The sequence below is a fragment of the Anarhichas minor genome, unplaced genomic scaffold, assembly GCF_050575085.1.
Source record: "Anarhichas minor isolate MPS153535 unplaced genomic scaffold, ASM5057508v1 ptg000010l, whole genome shotgun sequence".
Taxonomy (NCBI): domain Eukaryota; kingdom Metazoa; phylum Chordata; class Actinopteri; order Perciformes; family Anarhichadidae; genus Anarhichas; species Anarhichas minor.
This window is the reverse complement of record NW_027466456.1, coordinates 12,320,695-12,341,239: the sequence shown is the minus strand read 5'-3', so window position 1 is coordinate 12,341,239 and position 20,545 is coordinate 12,320,695. Positions and strand designations below refer to the sequence as shown.

The 20,545-nt window shown below is 40.6% G+C and overlaps 1 protein-coding gene across 6 annotated transcripts; it reads right to left on the bottom strand.

The window, feature by feature from the left end:
- Window positions 1–122: 122 nt before the first annotated feature.
- dazap1 (DAZ associated protein 1) lies at window positions 123–19,095 on the bottom strand. Of its 6 annotated transcripts, XM_076088206.1 has the most exons (14): window positions 18,952–19,095; window positions 17,734–17,774; window positions 16,217–16,383; window positions 15,610–15,675; window positions 14,337–14,444; window positions 14,108–14,156; window positions 10,424–10,506; window positions 7,250–7,397; window positions 7,040–7,072; window positions 6,329–6,478; window positions 5,562–5,726; window positions 3,766–3,769; window positions 3,024–3,211; window positions 123–977 (listed from the first exon to the last, which is right to left on the bottom strand). In XM_076088206.1, exons 1-14 carry the CDS (start codon window positions 18,981–18,983, stop codon window positions 805–807), a joined length of 1,407 nt encoding a protein of 468 aa, XP_075944321.1. In that variant the 5' UTR covers window positions 18,984–19,095; the 3' UTR covers window positions 123–804. The 6 variants fall into 6 exon arrangements, with proteins under 6 accessions (XP_075944321.1, XP_075944317.1, XP_075944316.1 ...); XM_076088202.1 differs by lacking the exons at window positions 3,024–3,211; window positions 3,766–3,769 and adding an exon at window positions 18,286–18,383 and having other exon boundaries at window positions 6,329–6,499; window positions 14,337–14,441; window positions 18,952–19,065; XM_076088201.1 differs by lacking the exons at window positions 3,024–3,211; window positions 3,766–3,769 and adding an exon at window positions 18,286–18,383 and having other exon boundaries at window positions 6,329–6,499; window positions 18,952–19,064.
- Window positions 19,096–20,545: the final 1,450 nt, after the last annotated feature.

Sequence of the window (20,545 nt, the reverse complement as noted above, 5' to 3'; positions counted from 1 at the left end):
TAGATGACGATTAATTTCCTATGAATCTACTAATTGTTTCAGCTTTACTTTGCAGGTCTTCCACCAAAACACCAGAAGCAAATACATCCACAACCAAATACAAACATCTGGGACAAGCACTGTATCCTTAAAACATTTATTTTTGTAATAATTTGTCCTTTTTTTCTTTTTGCGTAAGTGCAAAAAATGCACCCAAAAGAGCCACCTGAGGGAAGTCTACATCTTTAAATAAAAAAACAAGCAAAGTGTACATTTATAGTACAAAATTCTCTTTTTAAAAAATTGCACAGTTTGTGTATAATATATATATTCATAATCTCCATTTTAAACAAACTTTAAAGGCTCAGAAAGTAAACAATATCCACCAAATGAAAAATAAAAACATTTTTCCCTAGAATTTAAAGCTGAGGAAACTTGAGACCCTGTTTTCATTTGTGTCCACCATAAATATACATATTTATATGCAAGTCTCTTTACATATAGTCTCTGTGCTAGTGTTTGAACAGACAATCAAAATTATTGCAAAGTAGTTTAGTTCTACTATAAAACATGGGGTGGGGGGGGGGGGGTAGGGGATAAAAGCTTCTCTCTGCTGAATGTTCATTAAGTTATGCAAACAAAACCTGGGTTTCTTTAGACCCCTTTTGAATTTACTAAAGTTCCTGCTTTCACAAACTGTGTGCATTCAACAATCCAGAACTCCAGTTATGCTTTTTAGCGAGAACACACATTTCCCTGACTTCTTTTTTTTTTTTTTTTAGTTGAACTTTACACAGCGGCCCTGCCCAGTGGGATGGGGGGGGGTCAGCGTCGATACGGGTGGAAGCCCTGTATGTTGTGGTTCTGCCCTCTGCCGAACGCGGTGGCAGCAGTCTGGGGGCCGGGGGCGGGCTGTGCTGTCGGGGCCCCGTAGGAAGCCGTCGGCTGGCTGGGGTCTGCGAAGCTGTGACTGAAGGCTGTCAGGTCCTGCCCGTACCCTGAGGACCACAACAGAGAGGAGGAAGCAGGAGGAAGAGAGGAGGAGTTTAATGTCAGAGTCACCAGACGCTGTTTAGGGAGAAGCCTTACGCCATTAAAAGTACTGCTAAGTAAAAAACTATTTTAATCTTAAAATAATACTTCACCCACAAAATGATCATTTGCATATCAATTACTCACCCCATGTTACCTTGAATGCTTGAAGAAAACGTTGTCTACTAAACTATTATATAACAAAAGTCCAAATCTCATTTATCCAGTGCTCAGTACTTCCTAAACACGTGCATTTTTGCTAAGATCATATTGTTATACTGCACGAGTTGTGCAAGTTGGTAAACAAATGTCTTGATGTCTTAAAGGAAATAATATAGTTTTAGATTCAACAACCAACTTTTAATTTTTTGATTCGTAGTTCATTATCGAGGCATGCAAGAAAAGGTTTATTCAAGAATTCAAGGTAACACGGGCTCCGTAACTGATATGAAATGGTCATTTGGTAGGTAGGTTAAAAATCCACCTTTTACTATACAATCCAATCGTTAGTTTTCTTTTAACACCAATTACAGGTGCTACTGCAGCTGTTTGAAGTGTTGGTACGTCACAACGATCATCATCATGCTGCCTTCTTGTTCCACTTTTACCACTTTATAACCCATGGGGTAGAATAGACAAGTTTAACAGGCTGTCTTGTTTTATGAGCTTTTTTTATTTTTACTTTGTTCAGTAATTCAATCTTTTAATTGTTTGTCAATGAAGGGATCTGAGATGTGTTTGTGATAAAGTGCTATATACATACATTAACTGACACACCAAACGACTTAATAGATTAAAAAAAATGAAATATGCATTTTGTAAATGATGTCAAGGCTTTAAAAGTTTATTGGTGGATTTTTTCTCTAGATTGAAATACTGTATTCCTTCAATGAGCCCTTTAGTGTTGAACATTATTGTGCAACATTGTTAAAATGTATAGAGAATTAAATAAACACTTAAAGGGGGCTTCATTGAGGAAAACAATCTCTTGATTCTCTTGATGATTAGTGCAACACGCATAATGTTCTTCTATTCAGACACTGGATGGCAGCACCACCCCCCTGCAAACAAACAAGGGAACCAAAGTGACACCTGGGGAAGGAAACTAACCAACTAAAGGCTGGTGCAACCCAAAATTCACCAGCCACCGTCAAAGTCAGAAGGACATTAAAGTTAAAAAAAACTGAGGGGTTTGCTACCAAATGGTAGAATATGGAAACCAGCTGCAGCCAAATCTTTCCAGCGTCTTGCTGGTTAATTTCCTGCCCTGGAATCATCCAGTCAGCACTGATTTTGAAATGTCACCGATAAATACTGGAGTGGAGGACCTTTTAAATAACTAGAATGGAAAGACAAGAGCCAGAAAGAAAGAAATATGGTGAGAAAAGTTAGAAAATACCACACTTATTTTTGGGGTGTTCAACGTGCTCCATGAACGGAACAAACATAAGAAATCTGAAGAACAAGAGCAGTCCCAACAGGACCGCCCGACAGAAGAGAGAAGAGAAGTGAAATTGTAAATTTACTGCCATCGTCTCCTTCTTTAAATCTTCTTTCCTTTCTCATCCCTTCAGCTATAATGTGGAGACAGTACATGGGGGGAAAAGACAATGATTGAATGGACTGCTGATGCATAGAGACAACTGAACCATGAACACATTTTCTGACAATTAGATCATCCTTTTATAATCTGCAAAGCAATGCAGACAGAGAGACTGGACAAAAAAGGAGGACATGGTTCTTCTTGGTATAGTAAAGCTACAGCCGCTGAGGGAGAGACGACTGCTTAGAGCTCTGGATGCCAAATTTCAACGTAAATGTATTAAATCCTCTCAGCTAGCAGTCGTGGCTGTGTTTTACTATACAAGAGTATACACAGTAATTTGTATGTACATGCAAATACAAAACACAGAGCAAAAGAAAAGAGGAAAGAACCAGGTTGCAGCTCTATAAACACTACAGTACTGAACAAATGCGACTTTTGTGGTTGAGAAGACGATGCTGGCACCTACCTGCACTATATCCTCCCTGCTCATCCTGACCATAACTGTGAGAAGGACGCGTTGGTCCGTAGGCAGAGGGGTCCTGAAGGTAGTTACCCAAGCCTATCAGGGAGATGAGGAGACCAGGTTGACTGAACCCAGATACTACTGGCCAACTACATAGTTCCCCCCCCTCACTGACCTGACAGAGCTGCACACTTATACTCAATTACTGCGTCTGCACTACGCTCTGAGAGGCATCACTGCTCAACTTCGTCCTGAAGTCAAAACAAAATGGAGTGCAAGTGTGTGAGCTATCTGCTAGCATGCCTGACTTTTTAATTCATGCCAGCTTTGGTTCAGGACATTTTGTGAAATGTGCATGATATGCTACGATGCAAGTAACATAGGAAATATGTTTTCCTACCAAGACAATGTTATGAAAGTGAAGCAAAAACTAGAACACTGGTGGTTCTGCATGTTTTAGTCCATAAAATATGACTTCACGTTGCTGATTAACATTTTTTTAAAGAATGACATCATTTTGTAGATTGATTTCCTATTTTCTAAGCCGGCATTGGTCTAGATTACTTTCAGCATGTTGTGACAACCAACTTGATTTATCTTTGTTACTTTTCATCATTGTTTTGTGTCAACCAACCATTTTCAAAACTTTAGGTTACTTGCGTAATCAAAGTTTAATGAGTCCTTGGTGGGTCATTCAAGCAACTTTCTCATCCCAAAATTGTCAGAATGAACTCCATTGATGAGCTATTCTGTTGAAAGAAAATTCTGATCCATAAATCAACATGGGCATAACTAAAGTGAAGCAAAATATGACGCTCTACGGCAGTCAATTCTCAAATTTCCGATGTCACAATGTTCTTGAATGCACCCGGAAGTTTTGACAAAAGAAAATAAACGAAATGTTTATTGTGACACAGTATAACGAGAGCAAAAGCCAGTGCCTGCCTGGAAGGTGGGAATAATTCATAACATATGGTTATGGATTACAAAATGATTGGCCTTGAATCAAATATTTATGCATTGAAACATCCAAAACTACTAGTTTGATCTTTATTCTAACCAAATTATTTTAACTTCCTAACTCCACGTGAGCCAAACTTAACTGAAGTTAACGAACTAACTTCAACCATTTACTAATATTACACAAGTGAAACTGTCATACCCAGGTCCTGCTATTGTTACTTTCATGGTAGAGGTGTGTGATTTGTGTCCACATCATCATCAACAACGTTTCCGATTTTCTGTTCATTTCATAAAAACGTTGCGAGACTGTGTTGCTGCTACTGACTAAGTGCCTGAACAGGCAGCGCACACTAAATTCAAAAAGCTGGATGGAAGATAAGCACAGACGAGACACTGAACAAGATGAGCACCTGTCACGACTGACGGCGATCACGACTGCTTTAAATGTGGATCCAGCAGTGTGAAGCAGCTGTAAGCCAGAAGACTGAATGCAGCTTCTAAATGAGCGTCTGACTCTTACATGACTGTGTGTTTATGTGACTGAATGGGTGAATGCTGAATGAAGCATGTTCATTTTCCACAGATGCTGCTTAGTTATCACAGTGTGTCAGCCTTTCTGAGTGTTTCACTGGAGAAGCAACCTCCTAATTGTTTTAAGTCATAGCAAATAGTAAGTAAGGCACATCATCTCCGAGAAGCGACTTGATGAAATGTCAAATTTTCAAGTCTCTAGCCAAGTTTGGCCAAGAATTCAGCTCAGTACAGATCCAGGTGGAATAACTATCCTGGCTGAACACAGTCCATCTCAAAGACCACAAAGACACGTTATTCAAAAAATGACTTACTAATATCTGCATGTATCCACAAGGCAGAGGCTCAAGGTTCACATTTTGCAGACAAACATGCAAAGCTCTGGTGTGATAAATTGATGGACATGATGAACAATTTTTGATAAGTAGCGTGGCAGGTTGGACATGCCTAATTCCATAACACTGTCATGCTGGTGCTCTTCTATGGCTATTGTGCCAAGACCAGGAAAAAGAAGGCAGCAAAGTCATCAACAGGGAGGAAGAGAGGGACGTGGAGGAGGAGTAATTAGAGGGAAGAACATTTGAAACAAGTCAAATGTCAAGTACAGTCGATCAGGGGAAGGTTGCACTCCCTGGAAAATAAAGACTAAATAAAAATGGAAAACAAAACAAACATTGCAAGGCAGGATGATCTAATTCAAACCTACGAAGACCTACCAATCTTTTTACCAATCCACAGCCCAGCCGGAAAAACTTGACAGAAATGTCTGCTGAAGACTCCTGGATATGGTGAAACTTCAGCAGCATCTTCACCGCAGACCCAGAGGCCTTCATGTATGCAAGAAGCATGTATGCATGTGGAGCAGTTCAAGCTACACGGTACCGAGAGCAAGCTCCTGCTTGTCTAAGGGTTGTAGGTATGCACTTACATGAGATGTAGTCGCACCCATTCAAATATCCAGGGAGATGGGCAGGGCCGAGGAGGGAATTTAAATCAAATGGGAGAGAATAGGGCAGCAAACTGCTTAATGCACAATGCTATTCTTACCATACTGGCTATAAGAGAAGTCAGGCTGCCCAGTGGGAGCTTTGCTCAAGTCCTGAGTTGGTGTGGTGGCCGGGACAAAACCCAGAGGTGCACTTCCTGGAGTGGTGGGCGGAGGAGGAAGCTGTTGAGCATACTGGTCTGCTTGGGGTGTGCTGAAACTGTAACCTGTTGGAGAGTAATAAGGTCATTTATATGACCGTTGCTTTATCACAGATGGTATATTATGTTCAAAATGATCTTCTACACATAGTCTAGTCTAGTTGACCACACCACATCATCATACAAAAACCACTCCGAGTCAATGTATTGAACAATCCACCAAGTCTCTTCTCATTTTAGCCGGTTAGAATACAAGTTGTACGTCCAAATTTTTCTTACACATATCAGCTGCCGGAACAAACTGTGACTAACACATTTGTAACGCATCATTATGGACTTCTTTTCCACAGTTTGTTTCGAACATTTTGTCAAAGACGTATAATAGGCTTGATTCTTGTAAGGTAACAAACCCCCCAACAGGCTTTTTAGCAAGATTTCATGAAATGCTGGTTATCTGCGAGTCACTCTGTCTACCTCTGATAAGGTGGAGGTTCCTCCCTGACAACAGCAACAGCAAAGCTGCCTGGAAAACCTGACATAGATTCAATTAATGTGTCCACCTAACTCACAGTGTCACATTTACATATGCTATATCACCTGTAAGTACTTTGTAGTGATGTCAAAACAACAACAAAAGGGTTAGGTACGAGTGTGTCGGTATTACTGACCAAACTGAGGTGCTGTGCTGTAGCCCTGCTGAGGGTAGCCCTGAGGTGCAGCGAAGCCACCCGCCGGGCTCGTGACCAGGAATGCGTTGAAAGGTGACGGAGGCTGTGTGGGGGTTCCACGGCTGGCTGTCAACTGAGGTCCATACCCGCCTGATCCAATACAGAACAGATCTATTTTACAGAAATGTTTTTACATGAATATATGTTTTATATGTAAGTACACAAGCAATACTAGTAATATCTGTGATATCAGATGAATGTGAACGTGTCTTATTGAACAGCTGAATAACAGACAGACAGTTGATACATAACTGGGTTATAAACTGAATTTGCAGAACGCAAGCTTAAACTGAGTGAGTTAGCACATGGCCGACACTGTGGCGAGCCTTGCAGGTTGACCCGGAGGTGGTGATATGAAACTGAGCCTGACCAAAAGCAGAGGGAGGCTGGAATCTATTCAAGACGGCCATCTGTGTCAAGCAGCACATTATCAGCAGCCTCAGCCATTATGAATCAGTGAGAACATGTGCTGTTCAATGCGATCGGCCACACAGAGTGCACGGCCATCTTTGTGACACGAGCGTTTCAAGATAAGACTGAAAATCTATAAGATCAATTCACAGTTATGCAACATACTGAAAAAAACAACCAATTCTCTAAAATAAAGAGAAGATATATTTCTGTGTTGTCAAATGGAGATCAAACACCTACCTATCGGTTGGCCAGTAGTCGACACCCACACTCCTTCAGAGAGAGAGAGAGAGAGAAAAAGGTTTAATCTGGGGACAATAACTGGAATGTAAATTGTTAACAGAAACCAGTTTAATATTCAACATGAAAGTGTAACAAATGTAATGTAAAGCAGCAGGTTTTTACACATTTAAGCAGTTACTACAAGCACTTGGACTTGTCCCCACTCACCCTGTGCCCCGTAAGGCTGTTGCCAGCCCTGGGCAGGCTGTGCGGTCCAACCATTAGCTGCACTCAAGATGCCCCTGGGTGCCCACTGACCAGGGCCAAGCTGGCCAGGAGCTTTGCTGTCACGGGGTTCGGCCTTCTTTACTTCCACCTGTACAAAAGGACAAGGAGGGCACATTTGGCATCACCAGTATACGGTCTACGAAGTGCCTCACCTAGACAGAGCTGTCCTACCACTGAGTATTTAATCTCAACATTGGGCCAGTTTGAAATCTCTCACTTTATGTTTATTGGAATAACGTGGGGCAACTACGTTAGTTTATACTACGGTGTAGCCAGGAGAGCTGTGCAGCTATGTGTCTCAGGTAGTTATTATCAAGCGGGAATTTCATGGTGGCCAAAATCATAATGCAGATAGTAATTGATCAACTTTATTTTTTTTTTTTAAATGCATCATCTCCAGATCACAGCCTCTTAAGATATACCTGAGAAACATAGAACTATTTCTTTCCTCCAATGAATTACGCTAAATATGATAAAGACATCTAACGGAAGGTCATGACTTACCTTTCTAACGCTTATAAAGAATCTCATTTTTATTATATTTGGAATAAGTTTTAGAGGGGGGAATGGATGTAGAGAGAAATTTGTATCTAAGGTCTAACAGAATATATAAAAGGTAAACATGCAAATATTATAAATAAACAGTTTTTTTCAGTCAATCTAAAATTGAATCTTCATACTGTGTCAAAGGGAAGAATTTTGTTTTTTTCAATTGAGTACAAGTGACTGACACACTTTGACCTCAATATAATGTCAGCTAGCTGCTGGAGGACTCTCAAATGTAAGAATGGTGACTTTAAGTTGAAATACCTTGGATCAAATATAAATGTATTGCTCCAAAACAACAAAGTGTCCTTCCTGTAACTAGGCAAAGCTACCAGCAGTTAACCAGAGCAAGGAAACAGGCTGAGACTAAGGGGGGCCAACCAGAAATAGACTGAGGGGTTGAGTTATTGGGGTCACCTTGCAGGAGGAAAACGAATCACAAATTCCTCCCCGCTTTAAAGTGTTGCCACCTTCCCCAGCCTCCCCTCTTCCTTCTCTGTCGACCTAATTACATGCACATGTTTCCGGCAGTGGCCCCGCCGCCGGCAGCTACCTGAGCTTTCTCCCGTGGGCATCACAGCTACGAGTGATGGATACTATGACTTCTGTACGGTCCCCAACAGCAGAACTGGGATTTGTTCCACAGTTTGATGTGCTCCACTTTCTAATTTAGTAACTCATATCTCCCAACCTCCCTCAAGTCCCAGCATAAGGTAATGTCAAGTCAAGAACAATGGATTAAGTCAAGCCGAGATTCCTGCTGGAAACCAGGGCAAAGTCAAGGAGTGGAGGTACCACTGGAGAGTGTACAGGTTGGGCTACATCATATACCAAGGTTTCATCTTTTTAATGTAACGATCAATGACATTTCAATACAAATGCCTCAATAGCATTGATTATTATAACAAAAATCCAGTTTAAATCCGGTTCGGGAAAGCTTTACGTTTCCGTTTCCGTTTCTAACTAAAACAACTTAAAAAATAACTAAATGGCATCGTCCCTGGTTGCAGGTCATTCCCCATCTCTCTCTTCCTTTATTCAGTGTCCTCCATCTACTGTCCACCCTCAAATAAAAGCACAAAAGACCCCAAACATACTTTTACAAACAACTTGACTGACTGACATGACTTAACAAAGAGGGTTCCACTTACAGAAACTCATGCTTCATCTGGACCCAAATCCATAAAAGAAAATACGCCGCTCCCACTATTCAGTGCAGAAACAAATTAGAGCTTTTCAGCAACAACAAAAAAAGGCGCCGCTTTCAATAAGAGTTAAAAACCTTAGCCCAAAGCATAAATATAAGCAACGGTCTTTGAGTGTCAAATATCGCACACTGACCTTCAACTATTTAAAAGACCCCTGCGACCATGTAACGATCAAGGACAGAAACAAGACACGTGTGATGATACGATATGATTGACTACACGGTGTGACTTTGAATATTTTTCTTCCACAAATCATTACTGAAAGCGGAAAGGAGACCGTCTCTCCTCTGGTATCTCTGTAGAGTGCTGTAAAAGCTTCTAATTACAAAATGTCTCTATTGGGGGAAAAGCGGGGCTGATGAATGAGAGCTTTAAAGCCCAAGTGCCAGGACCAATCCTGGCCAGATATGTACCAAGTAGTACTGTATTTTTGACTTGTTTGTTTTACTCAGCTGAGGTGCCAGGTGGATGGTGTTTGCCACAAGCAATAGAACAATACAAGGCGTGCCAGAAGGTTAGGAGCTGTGCTTAAATAGAACACCAGAATGAATTTATAGTTTTTTCCCCGGATGGACAGCTTACCTGACACAATCTGAATTGTCTTTGCACAGTAAACCCAGCCGCCTGGTACACACACCGATTTAAAAACAAACACTAAGAAGTGACATGCAAATATTATTGTGCGACTCGTGTCTCATCCCGAGCAGCATTTCAGAGAGAACTGTCATCTGTTATTTAGAAAAACTGAAAGACACAGTATGGAGATTCTTCAACTGAGGTCACCGAGTTGAGCTTTTTCTTTAACTTTTCAAAACGAACAAAAAAAAGAAAAACATGTTGACGTGTAAGTGACCTGCCAACAACATATCAGAAAACAAAAGAAACGGAACTGATTGGACCAATCCTTTAGGTGATTCATATTCAGCAAAGTGCTGTATTATATCGCAATTATGTAATAAAACAGAAAATGATGTAACTTTAATATTTTAGGAGAATCGAATGGACTTAAGACATCCTAAAGGAGTGGTCGATTTAAACAAAGCCTTAGGCGACTACAGAAGCTGTGATATATCAGCATTAGTGAAGGATCATTGTGCCTCCAGAAACTATAACTTATGGCAATAAGTGAGAGGGCAGAACATGTTTAGAGCAAAAAATATTATTATCAAGAATAATATTATGAGTAAATTAATTAGTGGCCTGATCAGTTGTTTTCTTGTTTGATGTCAAAGGTTAACTATGTGCTCTATGATGCTGCAGCCGCAAATGACCAAATCAAACAGCATCATAGTGTAATTCTCACTCTGTCGCCCAAGCCTCCGTTTGATCTTAAGGGTAAAATAAAACTACAACTACACACTTTTTTGCCCATGATGTCGTGAAAATGCATGTTGACAGCCTGGTCCACTGATTGTTCGGCCTCGAAAGTAATAAATCCAAAACCTAGCCAACGACCAAGAGTCAATCAAGGTAGCAGGGGGGTTGTGACAACACAAGATGAAGAACAGTATTGGGCTTCAGCAGAGTGAGGATCCGTCAAGACTGAGCAAGAGGCTCCTGGGGTTCGGATGATGTCGCAGACTCGCAGAACAACACAAATTCCAAGACTAATGCCTGGGGGATTGAAGGAAACTTTCTTTCTTTACTGTGCAGGGAAAGATTTAGTGAAGAGAACAATACAGGACTGCTTAACTGCTAAACATGAAGAACGACACGTGCAGCAATTGATTTAATGAAGTCCATCTTCCACCCTTTAACATTGATAAATGCCAATCGAACCAATATTACTTCATGCCGTTTCATCCAAACCCCACCTTGATCTGTCCCTTGGTATATTGCTGTGGAGCACACACTCGCAGCAGCCATTGTTAATGCATCACAAAAATATGGAGAAACACAAACTGTAGAATGCCTAAAGCTTTCTCCAAGCTTTCCCAAATTCAGTATTTTATTTTTGAGTCAGCCAGGATAAGCCTAAAATGGATAATTAAAGTATTGCTCACAACGGTAACACAAAGATATAGGCCACAACTGGTTCCCCAAAGTCACAAGTTGCTGATTGTGATCAAAAGTTTTCATGGGGGATGTACAATGTTCATCAACAAGAGTGAGAACATTTCGCTACCAACATGTGGGCTCAGTAAACTGATCCGACTATCTGCAACAGTGCAATAGAGCGTCAGCGGGCCGCGCTGCGCTGCAGTGATCTACTTTCAATTTGATAAACTTTCCACGATGGCAGAACTGGGTTGTGTGCGCTTCTCTACTTGGGGACCTAGCCTGAATCCAATTAAAGACAATACTACTGAGACTTTAGAGACCTCTAGTGCCATGCCAAGCGTTCCCCAGCCTCATGATCTATTGCTATTAATAACATCTGTCAATGACCCGTCCTTATTCTAAATATAAAACCAAGTTGACACATTGAAGACTTTGACATATCTTGTTTACAGCGACGTGTCTTGGTTACAAACTCAAGTTGACAATTTAAACTACTACTACTGATAAAACTGATGTGAAATAAGACTAGCTGTGGAGTGACTATCACTCAGACTATGAAACGTAGAACTGTGAGATCATTTAAAATCATCATTTATGCAGCAACAATAACTATTTTGATAATTTAATAATCATTTTTGGGTTAGGGATTTTTTTTTTTTTTTACAAAATTTTTTTTTAATAAAAAACTGGTTTCGGCTTCTTGAATATAAATACTTAGTTTTTTGTAAGATTGGTCAGAAAAAAACATCATTATGGGCTCTGGGAAATTTTAATGAAGCTTATACATTAAAAAAATGAATCTACTAATCATGAAAATAATTAGCAGATGAAAACCAGCCTGAAAATGAAGACAATCTGAAACGATTGCATGAGAGTCTATGTAGGACAGTCGGATAGGTGTCAGACCCGGGTGGACCTGCCCAATGCTACGCTACGATTGGCCAGTCTGCGTTCGAGGGGCGGGACGTAGCGAAGGGTTTCTTGCTGCTAAACTATTGCTCGAGTAACCTGGAGTTAAATCCTCATCACATTGTCTCTCTCTAGTCACAGAGCATTCACAATTTGATGCAACTTTGTACACACCCCATTTTGACCAGGTAAAGAATTTGAGTGCTTTTACATTTGGCCTGTACCTCTGTGCTACCAGTCAATGCACAGTAACCTAAAGGAGAAAAGACAAATCTTAAGAGACACCGTTAATCACATTCAAACCATTCACAAGGAGAAGGGGGACAGAAGAAAGAAAAATAGAAAAGGGCTTACTTACAAAAATACTTAACTCTCTACATATGGGAAAACACATACTACGCCATTTAAGATAAGATACACGTATCAGTTACATAGATAGCAAGTTAAAGAAAACTTATTCCAACGTTGAAAGTCTAACGTTTTTAGTAAAAGAAACTGTTTACACTATTAAAGATTATGTTATGGTTGTTAGTGGTGCAATACATGTTAAATTCCAATGACAAACTATTCTGGGTTTCTCCCAACAGAGGATGAATGGGGGTTTGGACTGGAGAGCAGTAATACACGTAGTGGGTCAGTGGCCGCTGCATCATTGCTATGTAGGACAAACACAGAGGAAACAGCCGAGACTGTAAGTCAGCGGGCAGAGACTGCCGGTGGCACAGGGTCTGATTCCCAGTGAGGCACATGTCATAAACATGTCATAAACATATCATAAAATAAATGATGAAATTAAACTCTTCTGGGATTTTAAAAAGGTCTCATTTATAACTGTCAGTAAATAGGTTAGAAAGAATGTTGTGATAGAAAAGTAAAACCTGTTAAAATAGTTCCATTGTTCTGATGATAACAATGTAATATTGAACCTCTGAAGGACTAAACCCCCCTTTAGATGCTCAAACTGTTCTCAATATGCCAGATGCATGTTGTGATGAAGTACTGCTTTTGGAGCACCTGCTCTCCTTTCCACAACATCTTTTTATAGTTTAGTTTACTGGCCTTTCAGCATTATCACAGGTTCATAAAGACAATTCCCAAAATTGAAATAGACTAAAATTTGGCATTTACATTACATGCTTTTACATCCTTCCAATTAAAGGAATGGACGTTTTGCATTTAATACACTTTAGAGGAGATACTTCCTAGTATTTCTGGAGTTATACTCTTTAAAATGACACATCTCTTCGCTATATTAAGTTCTGCTATATTGATATTTATATGCTATATTGAGGCTACTGTGGGCATCCCTACTTCTAAAATGGACTTCTCTTCTTTTTTTAATCTTACAAAGTTTAAATAGCTTAAAACTTTCTTTTTGTCAAACTTCCTTTTAGAGATAGATCAATGAATCTCTATAATTGTTCAAAGCAAACATGGCAACAACAGACAATATCACTGAAGATGATGTTGGTCGGATAAAATGATCAATTTAAGGGTTTGGGGAAATTGTGACACACGTTTTACCATTAAAAAAACACTTTCAAAAATGGCTTAATTAATTTAATAATTAACTAATTGAATTAATTAGTTATCGTAATCACCCCAAATATAATTCTTAATTCCACATGTAGTAAGAGCAGAAATGTGTTCATGGAGCAGACTCATGTTGTCACACAAGGTCACGCAGGAAACAATTGTCAGATTTGAACGTCTGACAAAAGGCTGAGACGAGGTTTTAAAGTCCCATCTGCTGTTTTGTTCTGTGGACAGATTACATGTAACACATTTATAACCATCGCATACACTGAAGGTAATTTCATGAATTTCACAGGAGAGCAGTGTATCTCACGTTACAATAAGCTTCTCATTCCACCTCTAGAAATGTTGAGTCAGATTTCCCCATTCGATTGTAAGCTGTGTTGACTTTTTACACGGGTTTCATCCAACATGCGTTGGAGTTTTACTGTGGGTCTTCACCGTACATAAACTTCATGTTATGGCTGACGGCTTTTAAATTCAATTGAATATCTGGCGCTTGATGGGCTTTTTTTTCTCTTTGGGCCAGAATAGTTTGTCATGAGATTTAAGATGGTACGGTGTGGAGAGGGGAGGAAAAAACGGGATCAGCTTTTACCTCGGGGCCTCTGCTTCTCCGCATCATAGATCATTACCACCTCTGTGACCTTCGATGGGACAAAGGGAAACAGTGGCTCCATTCAGATCACAGGACATACTCCAATTAAATATTCTGCCTCAATTTGAAAGAATAATGAATTGTCCTATCCCATCCCTCTAAATATCAACTCTCACATCTATTCAAGCAGTCTTAATATGAACGGCGTTATGCACTTCTCCATACTCACCACTCCGAATCTATTGAAATAGTCCCTGAGTTCAGGCTCGCCGCAGTTATGGGGGATTCCACCTACAAATATCTTCTTTGATTTATTGCTATCGGCTTTGCTGCCCTTCTGAAAGAAAACAGGGAGTGTATGGATTATAATGTCTGTTAAAGGATCACTCTGGCTAGGAGAACGTTAGCCATCATCTATTCAAAGAAATGAGGTTCTCCTCTTGCCCCGGGGTATAATTCTTAACATGTCATGTCAATGCAAACACTAGTCTCCACAGATCAGAGCGCACGGCTTCCTCCACTTACTCTCAACCACTAAGCATTTCACCATTGCTGCGCACTGCACTCATACTGCAAAGGCTCGAGGCTGCGTACAACAATGATTTTTTAACAATTACATCTTCTGCTTTGTTAGGAAAAACATTCAGTGGCGGCTACTTAAAATCAGTGAAAAGAGGTTCCAGTGGGAACGCAAAGGGCTTCATTTGTAAAAGCTTCCGACATACAATTTAGGCTTACAGCTAAATATAGGACATACAAAAAAATGTTTTATTGACAGCAAAGGGGCAATAACTGAAACCATCGACGTCCAAAGGGACAAGATGACTATAATAGATCTGCAGTGGCTCGTTGATCGAACCAGAAATTACCCAAGTTGCTGCAGAGATTTCTGCCTTTCAGAAAAAAATTCACTGCTGAAAGCAATTTCCTGTGTCACACTATCCTGCTCGTCTCTAGTTCTACTTGTGTTTTCTCAGTTTTATTCAACAAGGGACAACAGTTATAAGAACAACATATTTTAGCTGGGAAGGCGTGAAAACTCCACCATTTTTTTTTTAAAAGAAAGAAAACGGTTCCACATCCAAAAAAAGCAATGCATAAGTATTGTTACAGTTCCACTACGACCTCTTCATGAGACCTTTTTGTTACATCTGGGAAAACGTGACCACAGATCTGCTGATATTGTTGCAGTCGCTCGATTACAAATAGAGGTCGATACAAGTCAGAGATTCTTTGATGCTTCTGTGATTTATCAAAACACCCAAACCAATTTCTAGTGTTCTCAAAGGCATTAAGGCCGTGTAGATCGTTTTTTTAAATTGCACTCTTCTAAGAAACAACATGTAGGTCAAAGTCAGACTGTTTTTATAAATGAAGCTCAATGTCTCCTCATGGCCGTGAAGAGAGTCCAACCTCAACCTCAGAAGTAGGGGATGGAGAGACGGATGACCCGAGTCCTATATAACTCCTATCATACCCAGTAGAAATCAGATTTTTCTTACCCAGCCCTCCTTGGTTCGAGTCTTTTCCGGTTGCATTCCTCTGGGAGTGCACGGCTTCGGGTCAATCTGACAGCAGAGAGAGAGAGAAAACGTGCCACCTTAGCCCCAAATAAAGGCACCTTCAAATGTTCTTCTTCACTGAACCCATCACAGTATATCGACTCGCCTCACACAACAGGGAAACACATGTACGGACATTCATTTGAATATATGGCCAATTACGCCCTTCTCCGCCTTCTTAAACAGAGCAACGGAAGCAATAAGTCACGGTGAGCTGGCTGCATTGATATAAGTAATTATTGAAACCTGAAATGCAGAAGCAGTTTCTTTTCTGCCATCTCAGAGAAGTCCAGGTTCAACTGCCGATCTCTGCTAATTGGACTTAAAACAGGTCAGTCTTGTTGGACAAACCAAAATCAATATTTAGCTAAGTGCATTGTCTGTACCAACGCCAGCAGGCAAGAACAACTGTGCTTCTCCTTGAATAACTTCTAACTTCTCTGAATGGTGAAATGCAGCACGAGGGTTTTTCACATTGCTCACACAATGCGCAGGCAGATCACTCGGGTTGATACGACTATCTGCTCCTTTGATTTAAAATACTCACATTTCTTCCATCAAGATTATGCGGCTTTGTCTCCAGCACTGTCCGTACACAGTTGGGGTCTTTGAATTTGACAAAGCCGAAGCCTCGCGACTGATTTGTAGTTTTGTCCTTCATGATGACACAATCCACTACTTCCCCGTACTGTGAGAAGTAGTTCCTAAGTGTCTCTGAGGACAGAAAGAAAGAAAATTGCATAACAGTGGTGCTTCATGAAAATTAGCACAGAAACATACAACTATAGTGCAATTATAATTGGAGCTATAACCCAATCCAGCTTGCCTCGTGAACACAAAGAAGTGTGGTCATGATTTATAGAACTCATGCTTTCATTATGATAAATGATGCTAAGAAAATATCTTCAGCACTCCAACCTGCAGTAAAACAGGTGTTGGGGGAGAAACACAAGCACCACTCCATGAAAGTACACAGGGAAGACTATAAGTCATCCAGTGACCGTGGTTTTGTCTTATGGCATAACATTGGGCTTTTTACCATTGGCTTTTAATGTAAAAACATAAAAAAACTCACATTATGACATTCCTAAAGAGCGAACAAAGCACTGACACACTGTCATGTTAAATGGCACCAAATATACAACGGACTACTGTAACGCCACAGCAGCAAAGCGTGCCAGCTTGAACAAACGAGGAGCCACTTCGGAGAGGGCTATCGTAATTGCTTTTCTCATTGCTGGGAAGCCCTGGGGCATCGCTGAGGAAACAAGCTCAGAGTTAGGCAGAGCTGTGGTTCAGATCGTAATGTTAGCAGTGTGCTGTTAACACAGGCAAGCCCTTGTTTAAAGTTACACAATGGCCAATCAAGCATGAGCCAGTAAAACGACTGAAGACTAGCCCATCTCTGGGCTAGTCTGTGCTGGGGAATGTATACACCCAATGTAGACCGTCTAATGTAGACTCCACCACCGGGGTTTGCAGTTTGCAACTGATCATTAGTCATTTTGCAAAGTGGAAATGGAGAAAATCCCAATGACATATTTCAAACACAGGAAAACTGCATTATATAAAGAGGAACAATACTTCTATCAATGTAATGTAAATAACGTATCTTGATATTTTATACTTTTCATTATGCATCAGTGGTGTTAAATTATCTAATTGATGTCATATGATGTGATGTGCATCACTGTCATCATACACTTGATATCAGCGACAATAATAGCTGCTAAATAAGCAAGACCATCTCTATCTCTTAGACCACCACACCCACGTTGGTAATGATTGTCATACACCAATCATACAGGACACCCTTATTTGAATTATTGTATGACAGCACCAACTGTCACATGCAAAAGTAGTATTTTATTGCCCAGCTCTACTTCTTATAACCTGATCATCTATTAAGACTTTATTCAACTTTGATTCAAACTCCAAGCGAGAGGCCCAACAAATGACCAACAAGGTCCTTCAGTCCGACAGCAAAACAATCCGATACATCCGACAAATTCCTGTTAATGAACAATGCTGCCTGCACGAAGTGTCTGCAACAGCGTAACTAACCTTGTGTGGTACTCCAGTCCAATCCTCCCACAAAAAGTTTCCTGAAAAGAGTAGATATATAATGATAGATGAGTCAATCGTTAACCATCACTTTGAATCAGAGTAAAGGACAAACTTATAGTTATACAAGTCACGTACAAAAAGGCATGATAACAAGCACGGAGAGGCTGAAAACACAGGCAGAGGAGACGATTGACAGCACAGCTTCAGAGCCATAACAACGCTCCAGCTGACTGAAGAGCTTAGTACAAAGATATTACACAACATGAGGCAACGCTGCCACCAACGCTGGTGCAGAGCAGGGAGATATACACACACAGCTTCAGCTGACCGGGTTTATGGTGACCAACGTTAAGGTCCAGTCCTGGTCGTGGAGGTCACTTTGGACTTCCGACACTGGCCGTGATGACCGCGACAATAACGGTCTTTTGTATGAACCTCCTGCCACGTAAGTTACCCCGGGACAGAGCCATAGAGCCACAGCGTTTAGCTAACACAGCACTCTGCTGACAAACTGAGTCCAGAAGCTGCAGCAAGCTAGTGACTGTGTACCAGCGGCTCCAGCATCCACCTCTGAAGCGCCGAGTATCCGAGCGGAGGACGAGAGAGCGGCTGCTCGGCTCCATGCATGCGGACCGGTGACTGCACAACTGGAAGTTTAACGACAGTTTAAGTGGCGCTAATATCAAAACCAGCTTGCGAGTTAATGTATTAAGATCGCTGCTGAACACACATCCGTGATGACTGTAGCGGCTGTGACAGAAGTGTGGGTGTTAGTGCAGGAGGAGGAGGCTCCATCCTCCAGCAGTGCCCGCTAAATGCCCTCCTCGCATCGGCGAAGTCGAGAAGAGGAGACTCTCGCTTCGCTGGCAAGCGTTAGCTGCGCTAGCTCAGGTGCTAACTGAAAACAACACTGAAATAACTAATTACGCTTTCCTACATTCCCCTGACAAGATACGCAGCAGTACTCCAGACATGCACGGTGTATTTCACCGTAAGCAAAAACAGTAACAACTGAGCCACTTTGATGACTACTTTCACTTTTTTGTCCGTCTCTCCTCGGGCTAGCGATCTCTCGCTAAGTTACTACAGCTAGCTTAGCTTGATAGCTAACGCTAGCTGTCAGATGACAGCTTGATAAGTCAGCACGCTAATTATAAGTTAACAATGCACAGTGTCATGCGTCCGCAGTGGAAGGCTTCGTTAAATGGATCTTACCCGACTTCATCTCCGACTAAGTTGTTGTTCATTTCTGAGGCTAAAGCGGGGGACTGTCGGAGCTGTGACCGGCTTAATGCTTCAGTGCTGCCCGTCTCAGACTGAGAGCGGAGGAAGGTCACTCCGCTTTTTGGTTCAAACTGTTCTGCGCAATGACGACGCTGCAGGGGGGCAGCGGCCTTTAAAGGAACATTACAACCAACCAGTCACTCTACTAGTTCTAACTATCCGACTATCTAAATGCTTTACATCCGGAGGTCTTTTAAGCATTCCTATCAGGAAATGTGTTGAAGAAACAGCCCTAACAACAATGAGTGATAATGAAAACAATGAAAAGTAGACAGCCCTCTTAAGACATCATGGATTGACGACAGAATACAAAGGTATCTAACGTGTGGACTGATTATTTTAGGTGGGATAAAAGAAAAGATAATGTGTTATCCGATGGTTCTCTTCCTGTTGGGAGCATTCTGTCTATAGGTCAGGAGGTTATATTATGTTACTCCTGTATTTAAACATTTAGTCTAATAGAAAACAAGATATATTTTAAGATAGACCTGCGTACAACAAAAACATATATAGTATAAATGCATAAAAAAAATACAATTCAAACACAAAGTTACAGACACAATAGACGAATTAATCCTACAATAAAGAAAACAATAACTATAGCATTCAGAGTATAATAATGTGCACATAAACAGGAAGGTTTTCGTTTTCAGGGTAAAACTGTGTTTTAGTTTAGAAGAAATCTCACAATATGTTCAAACAGTTATGTTAGAACAGCTCTCTGCTACACTTTTCAGTTTTTGAACAGTCTAACATCCTATCACAGATGTTTTATTGAATTAACACCTAAGTACTTCCTGAAGGCAAAACAATACCTGCATTCAAGTCGTGTATGATTTAGTGAGGAAACGTTCTGCCGAATGGGGAAAAAAACAAGAATATCCGCCTCTACCAGTGCTACGAAGTGGAACATTTCTCATAGACTCATATATCATAAATTATGGCAAATAATCTACTAAAGTTGGCCCCCTTCACTTGCAAGATCTCTGAGAGTGTGTCTTAATAAAAAATAAAAATACCTTATGTAATACTTAATTGTAAAAAGTGGACCATCACATTCACACACATGCTGTCTATCTACCTGCAAAGTCAGTCAAAAAGCTTAGATCATGCAATAATTGGATAACTAATTAACAATAAAAATAGAAGTACACATTTTGGAGTATTCCCCAAGCTTACGCACAACTCAGTTACTGTAATGTCAGAATGAGGTTCACCCTCTCATTCTTGCTTCCCTTTCTCTATTTAATGACACTTTTAGAGGACAACATGAGGTCACACTTCAGTCTTTCTCCACTGGGACTCCATCAACACCGTTTTATTTAAATTGTATGTGGGGAAAACAGCTCGATCATGTTTCTCAGAGGGGATTGGCTACTGTGTTAATAAAGAGACAAATTGGAGCAGGAGGAGGAGAGGACACTGTCATGATGGCATGCATACTTCATGTTAGTAACTGTTTCTGTGGGCTTTAAATTCTGGTTATGTTTATTTATGTAATTATTAAGGGACCATGTACAGTATT

What these genes read in the sequence shown, in the direction of transcription:
- dazap1 (XM_076088206.1), bottom strand. Translation starts at nt 18,983, where the DNA reads ATGAACAACAACTTAGTCGGAGATGAAGTCGG. An exon ending in GGAGAAGCAGAGGCCCCGAG is followed by an intron (nt 10,507 to 14,107) that starts GTAAAAGCTGAT and finishes GTCGTTGGCTAG; the next exon opens with GTTTTGGATTTATTACTTTC. An exon ending in GACTACTGGCCAACCGATAG is followed by an intron (nt 6,479 to 7,039) that starts GTAGGTGTTTGA and finishes GTATTGGATCAG; the next exon opens with GCGGGTATGGACCTCAGTTG.